General features: G+C 52.1%; 1 protein-coding gene across 1 annotated transcript in view; it reads right to left on the bottom strand.

Annotated features, from left to right (window-relative positions):
• Window positions 1-949: 949 nt before the first annotated feature.
• The window catches only part of ABCC2 (ATP-binding cassette, sub-family C (CFTR/MRP), member 2), a 17,187-nt gene continuing 10,913 nt past the window's right edge, over window positions 950-7,223 (bottom strand). Inside the window, exons 21-32 of the mRNA XM_009079998.1 lie at window positions 6,825-6,930; window positions 6,345-6,564; window positions 5,747-5,901; window positions 4,624-4,779; window positions 4,339-4,538; window positions 3,596-3,722; window positions 3,135-3,236; window positions 2,891-3,034; window positions 2,489-2,647; window positions 2,072-2,238; window positions 1,522-1,716; window positions 950-1,079 (exon numbers count right to left, since the gene is read on the bottom strand). Of these exons, the coding sequence (XP_009078246.1) occupies window positions 950-1,079; window positions 1,522-1,716; window positions 2,072-2,238; window positions 2,489-2,647; window positions 2,891-3,034; window positions 3,135-3,236; window positions 3,596-3,722; window positions 4,339-4,538; window positions 4,624-4,779; window positions 5,747-5,901; window positions 6,345-6,564; window positions 6,825-6,930 (1,861 nt within the window). The remainder of the gene's footprint in view (window positions 1,080-1,521; window positions 1,717-2,071; window positions 2,239-2,488; window positions 2,648-2,890; window positions 3,035-3,134; window positions 3,237-3,595; window positions 3,723-4,338; window positions 4,539-4,623; window positions 4,780-5,746; window positions 5,902-6,344; window positions 6,565-6,824; window positions 6,931-7,223) is intronic.

Genomic DNA, 7,223 nt, shown 5'->3' with positions numbered 1-7,223 from the left:
TGATGTACTGTTTGCCCTGCTCTGAGTGGGCATCTGCTGTGCTGCATGCCAGCAGCTGAGGTCAGTGCTAAAGCTCTCCTGGCTTTCATGCCCAAAAACATAGATGAGTCAAGAATTTGACAATAGTAGCCACTGCACAGTGTGTGCATGTCTGTATCATGGATGTGTGCCCTGCAGCCCTCCAGCTTTATCTCCACCACAATCAGGTTTGCAGGGAGCCACAGCCCAGAATCTGCCCCACTAGTAGTTATGATAGCCACTGGGAGGGGCTCATTTCTTTGCACTACAATCCAGGGGAGATGGAGCCACAGGGAAGGCAGGCCCTGCTTCTGCAACAGAGTACTGTTCATGCCTGGGTACAGCTGTGCCACTCAGTTTGGATTGCTCACCCCTGTGTTTCTGCATAACCTCTGCTGGCAGCTTCCCCCAACCACGAGGCAGGTTTAAAGCTAAACAGGGGCTTACTTAGCATGCTGTGAAGTCAGCCTTTTAGTTGGAAGACTAGAAATGGTTACAAAAAGTAAATAAATTATAACATTAGTTTGTAGATTAAACCATACATTTAATTTCATAGTGCTAAAGCATCTCTCAGCTAGGTTCCCCTAGCATGGTGAAATACAAAAACTAAGACCTCTTCCAATGGGGAGGTCATGGTCACCCTTCTTGGCAGATAGCCCTTCCCCTCTATACAGGAATAAATTATGCAGCTCCAGACCTTTGTGTGCACAGCAGGCAGGGTGTAGTAGCAAGGTTAACAGCTCACTCGAGTCCAACCACAGAAGACACCCTGTTGTCTCTGGGCAACCTGAGAAGCCACTCTATCTGCTTCCCAGCTGGAGAGAGGCATATATTCCTGGACAGCTTGGTTGTGGGGAGATGCAAGTGCCCACTTGGTGAATGCCAGCAGGAGGGAGTTGTGTGCACGCACCCGACTGCTGCAGCACTCTGCCTACAGGACTGTACTATCTGTATTGCTGATGCCAGCGTCCTTTGCCATCGCAGAGAAGATGCCCTGCTTCCTGAGCAGCTCCTCAGGGCTGTCGTATTCCACAATCCGTCCAGCCTGCAGCACCATCACCCTAGTAGCAGGGAAAAAAGAAGGCCTGAGCTTCCAGGATCTGAGTTGGTAGCACTGCTGGCATCAGTGCTGCAGCCCCACTAACCCTCACTTCTCCTACAGCCATGTTATGTGGTTCACTACCTCTGCAGTGGTGAGGGCACAGCCCTCCTCCCTGTGCTGGTAGGGTGACATGTAACATTTCAGCAGCGAATGCCTCTATGGTCTGTTGCTGTAAAGAAGGATCCAAAAAAATGTTTCTCCCACAAAGGCACAACTACTGCATGACCATCCTTCCTATTGGTCTGCTCTCTTCTAACACCACTGTATATTACTGCCCCAGGCACTGCATCCACCCCTGTCCCTCTGGCTGCATCCTTGTTTCCCACTGCCAGCCACCTCTCACCCCATCCTAGGAATCCAGATCTCCATTCCCCTTGCCCCACAGTACTGTCCCATGGTACCTGTTGCTGTCCATGATGGTATGGAGGCGGTGGGCAATAGTAAGGACAGTGCAGTCAGCAAACTCGCTCCGTATCGTTGTCTGGATTAAATGATCAGTTTCCAGATCTACAGCTGCTGTTGCTTCATCCAGGATGAGGATCTTGGCTTTGCGGAGAAGGGCCCGGGCTAGGCACACCAGCTGCCTCTGCCCAACACTGGGATGAGATGAGAGTGTGAGTTACTAGCAGAGCTTGCAGAGCTTCTGCAAGCCTACTGTCACACACTGCCCTGACCCCAACACCGTGCTTGGCCTTCCACCCACTGATCATCTGCTACCCTGAGCACCACATCCCCTCAGCATCTTGCTCTCAGGGACACCACAGAGGGGTTGGCTCACACTGGCTCCCTAAGAGCCCTGACTCCTGGGCCATTTTCTCCCACCTTCACTTCCCAAAGGCTTCTGTGCCATCATCCCTGGACAGCCACTCTGCTGGAGGCTGCTGTTCCAGGCTGGTCCCTGGGACCAAGAGAAGGGAGGGGAACTGGGCATGTATCTGCTCCTCTGCTCACCTCAGGTTCTCCCCTCCTTCGCTCACAAGATGCAGCAGCCTCTCAGGAAGGTCTTGCACATATGTCTTCAGGTGAGCCAGCTCAAGAGCCTTCCAGATCTCCTCGTCTGAATACTCGTCAAAGGGGTCCAGGTTCATCCGCAGGGTTCCAGTAAAGAGCACAGGGTCCTGCCAGGGACAGCAGTGTTCAGCTACACCAGAGCCATCCAGCAGGGGCAATGGCTCCAGGCTCCCAAGTGTGGCCACACCCTGCCCACACTGCTGCCTGCATCTGGGCAGGGGAGGTGGTGACAGCATGCTCACATGCTTTTGGCATCTCTGCAGCACCCAGGGATGCACTGAGGGTAATGCATTGCCCAGGAAAGAGTCTACGGAGGCAACGCAGCAGTGGGATGTAGAAAGGTGGGGATCAGCTCACCTGGGGGATGATGGTGAGGTTCTTGCGCAGGTCATGGAGACCAATCGTTGCTATGTCCACCTCATCGATGATGATTGTCCCTCCAGCTGCCTCCAGCACCCGGAAGAGGCAGTTGGTGAGGGAGGATTTTCCAGCCCCGGTTCGGCCCACAACCCCAACCTGTGGAAGCAGCTTTTTAGACCAGCTGACAGGACTGAAGAAAACAGGGCAAATGCTCTCCATTTGGGTCTGGTGAGCCTTCCTGCACTAACCGTCTCCCAGACTGTCTGCTTTGGTCCCTTTCCTGCAGCTTGCGTCCCTAGGAGTCACATCCTATCACCATCCCTCCCCGGTGAAGCCAAGAGGAAGAAGCAACTTTAACACAGTGTGACTCTGGAAAAAGTGTAGTGAGGGCACAGGCACCTTCTCAGTGCTCCCAATATTGCAGGTGATCCCATGAAGAACCAGGTCCAGTTCAGGTCGGTAACGAACTTTGTAGTCAACAAACTGGATCTCGCCTTTGCTGGGCCAGCCAGGTGGTGGACGCTTTCGTGTCACCCACGGAGCCTGGAGGAGGGCACAGGAGCATTAGAGAAAGTTGCATTGTGCTGTGATGGCGAGAACCAAGCTGTGCAGTAGATGTTTGCCTGGACCCTGGTCTCCTCACCTCATTCTTCACCTTTGTGTACTCATGTACCCGTTCCACAGCCACAATGTTTGTCTCCAACTCTGAAGATGTACGCACCAGCCAGTTCAGTGTCTGGGTCACCTGCGTGGCAGAATCAGAGGATGCAGAGCATCGTGGGACCCAGGAATAAGAACTTCTAACCTCAGCTCAGGGACTCAGCCAGGGCACAAGCACCCCTGGCTTGGCCCCTAACTTTCCACTCTCCAAACACAGCCCACCTCTCTCCAGCCCTTCAAAAACTTTGCTGCAGCATCTCTGATCCACAGCAGGACTGTACCCTATTCACACTGGGATGTGCTCTTCCCTGGCTCTATAGCCACTCCCCAGGTGATGGGACACCCTGTGAATCAAAGCTAGTGGCAGGGCAGCATCCTGCAGCCAGCCCAGAGCTCCCAGGGACAGCCCTGTCCTGGAATAAAGAAATGCTTTCATTGACTCACATTGAGGGCAGAGGAGACAGAAAGACCCACAATGCCACCCTCTAAAGTGCCCTTTGAGATCACTGCTAGAAGTGCAGAGAAGAAGACCACCAGGCTCCCAACGAACTCCAGACGGATGGCCAGCCACCTGCACCAGGAGAGAACAGCTGAAGGGCAGTGGGAAAGGCAGAGACATCTGCCTGTGCCCAACACAGAGACCACCAATAAGAGCAGCACCCCACCAGCATCCCTCATACCCAGCTCTGAGCCCAGTGCTGTACACACAGTACATGTACCTACACAGAATGTCATTTGTGGCCAATTCTGCAAGCAGGTTCATTTTACCTGTCAGTCCATGTCTCACATGTCACGTTCTGTGCTGGTACTGCCATGTATCAGAGGAACCACAACTGTACAACCCTCACACACCCAAAATATCTACCAATAAGACATCATAACCAGAGAGTGCTCCCATCTCACTCTCACCTGGCCTGAAGCATCAGCCTCTTCCCAGAACCCACTTAGAGCATCTCAGCTCTTGACCACACAGCTCACCCTGCCCAGGCTCTGGGCACTTGGTAGGGAGCCACACTCTGGCTTTCAAAATAACCCTAATGTCTCGTTCCCACAGATGGTGCCCCTATCCTAAACTCCACCAGTTCCTACACAGATCTTCAATGCTGAGATCAACAGGGAGGACTGCAGCATCTCAGGGACCTCCCTCAGGACTCAGAAACCCCTCAGCAGTGATGCTGCAGGCTCACCTATTTGAGATTATCCAGGAATAAACACTTTTCTGATTTATGTCCATGGTGATCTCATTTTGCTTCAGGAACCGTTCTTGGTGTCCATAGGCCCGGATCACTGAAAGGCCTGACACTGTCTCACCAAAGTGGGAGTAGATGGGAGACCTGGTGACAGAGTCCAGACGCCGTAGCTGGCGTGACGTGGAGACATAGAAGCGCTGAAATGAGGGACCCAGTTTAGTTACCAACAGCAGCCACAAATATTAGCAGGGCAGAAGCTTCACTCAAGCCCCAGTTACTCACCAGCACAAAATAGTAAAAGATGCTCAAGGGAATGATAATGAGAGCGAAGAATGGAGTGGCCAGGGAAATCATGAGCAATGTGCTAATGATGGCCATGAAACAGGAGAGCCAGCTGCGGAAGGACATGGGAATGGTCTCATCTATTGTGAAGATGTCCTGGAGCATATAAAGTATAGAGTACCAGTCAGTGATCTCAGAGAGTGGGAGAAACCCAAAGGCCCCATACATACCAAATTCCTAAGCACTCATGTGTTATCACAGTGCCAGACACTTGTAAAAATGTTGGATAACCCTGAGTTGGTGTTATGGTCACAACCTCATTTAGGGCCACAGCTCTTAGCTTGGGAACAGCTGATTTAACAGAGAAAGTTCCTATAACATTCCCCTGTTGCACAGACCAGCTTTAGGAACTGCGTCTTCATCTGGACCCAGGATGCAGGGGCAGGAATTGAGACAGAGAGGGACAGGGATAACCCCAGCTCCATGCAGGTGCACTCAGGTCTCCAGCTGGTCCTCACCCATTTCCTAGCTGGGCAACACATACCCCCTTGTCTCAGAGTAAACTCAGCAGGTCTGTAGGCTTGATTTCAAGAGAAATATTTATTACCAAAAATCAAGAGATGGAGCCAAAGGGAGGAGTGGAGTAGCAGCACACTTGAAATTATCTGTCTGTATTTTCCCTCCTTTCTCATTTTGCTTTGTTCTATGAGCTTCACTTACATAGAAAAGATATATATTTTGCTAGAAGTCCATAACCAGAGGAACATCTCATTACGGCACATGAGCTCCATGCTCTGACCTCTCTTGGTAATCTATGGACCCTCTTCAGTATCTCCACATCCTTCTTGTCCAAACCAGGACACAATATGACAGTGTGACCTCCCTAGCACTGAGCAGAGATAACAACTTCCTGTGATTTGCTGGACACAGTCTCTCTAATATAGCCCAGGACGTGGTTTGCCTCACAGTCAGCCTTGCATCCACCATGCCCTTCTGGTTCCTTCCTGGCCATTATTTGGACTCAGCCATGCAGTGCTCAACAGGAGCAGGGTTATACCACTACTCAACACTTTCCAGACTTGCTGGAACAAACACCTTCTCCACGCTGGGGCTGTTCTCTTACCTTGGCAAACCTATTCACAATGCGGCCAGTTGGGGTCGTGTCAAAAAAGCTCATGGGCACACGCAGGATATTGCTGAGCAGCTGCTGATGCATAACCCGTGAGGCTCGCATGGCACCCTGAGCAGACAGCATGGTTGCGAAGAGCAGGAAGAGAGCTGCAAGGAGGGCACAGAGGGGTCATCACCAGCACATGCGACACTGGTCCCAGGCACCCTTTGGCTTTAAGGACAGACCAAGCAGCTCAAAGCCAGCCACTCTGCAGTGAGCCTCTGTGATAGTTCTGCATCCCACCACAGGGGAGGAATGCTAATCCTTTTGGAAAGCCTTGGGCCCTAGTACTAACTGATTCTAACTGATTAAGGACAGTGACCTTCAACCTAAGGGGCAACAAAGATTTCTTGGGGCAATTTATGCTGGCTTCAGATTGGTATCTGTTCCCTGTCCAGCCAGGAGCTGGAAGAAAGGCAGCAGCAGGCAAATGAGCACAGCACTGAGTCTCTTGCCCCTTGCTGCACTAGTGGCTGCAGGTCTTGCAAGTCATACCCCTTCTGGACCATGCAGCTGAGGTAAGCGGGATCCCTTGTCCTCCTACACTCACCTTGTGACACCCCCAGTGCCCCAAAGACACCAATCCGCAGGTCTCGCTGCTCCACAGGGTAGGTCTGGTTCAGGTAGTGCTGCGCATCGTCAGTCCAGGCACTGAGCCACAGGTTGGTCCCCACAAAGGCAACGTACTGTCCAACATAGCCCATGGCAATCCAAAAAGAATAGCACAAGCCAACAGCACGCAGGTACCGCAGGTACATGGAGAACTTCACCTGTGAACCAATTCAGCCCCATCACTACTGCCCAGAAAACCACAGCCAATGACAACCAGCACAGCCTTGGGACTCCCACCTTGCTGCCCACAGTGCTCCCCTCCACCACCTTGTCCACCAGTCCCAGGCAGCTCTGTCTCTTCATGTCTCTTGGCTGTGGTAGGGCCATAGCCAGCCCACAGCAGCTTCTCTGAGCCGCAGTCAGGGGCTGGTAGCACTGAGCCAGAGCAGCCAGTGCTTCATCCCTCCATCCTCCTCACCTTGCCAGTTTCCACAGCTTCTTTCTCGATCAGTTGCTGTCCCTTCACCTTCTCTGGGGGTGCCTTCTGGGTCTTTTTCCAGGAACTGGTGCTCTTTTTACTAAGGCTGCAGGGAGTTGATGGGCACCATTAGTCACGGGGTGTTAGATTGGTCCTAATCTCCTGGAAGTCCATGCCTATGCTACACTGGAGCCCTCTGAGAAATCACTTCCTAACTGGGGCAGCTTTGTATGAGCCTTGTGGAAGCTGTAGGCTTTTGCAGCCATGAAATCATAGCCCTCATCGCCAAAAGCAGAACCAATCAGCAGCACAAGTTTCAAGATCACAGAGTAAGGCTGTGACACACTAATGTGAATAAAGGCAAGATCAGATGCTCTTGACCCAGATCAGTTTGTGGTA

This window comes from Acanthisitta chloris, unplaced genomic scaffold (genome assembly GCF_000695815.1).
Source record: "Acanthisitta chloris isolate BGI_N310 unplaced genomic scaffold, ASM69581v1 scaffold41828, whole genome shotgun sequence".
Taxonomy (NCBI): Eukaryota; Metazoa; Chordata; class Aves; order Passeriformes; family Acanthisittidae; genus Acanthisitta; species Acanthisitta chloris.
Note: the sequence above shows the minus strand (reverse complement) of the source record. Positions and strands in the feature narration are given on the sequence as shown.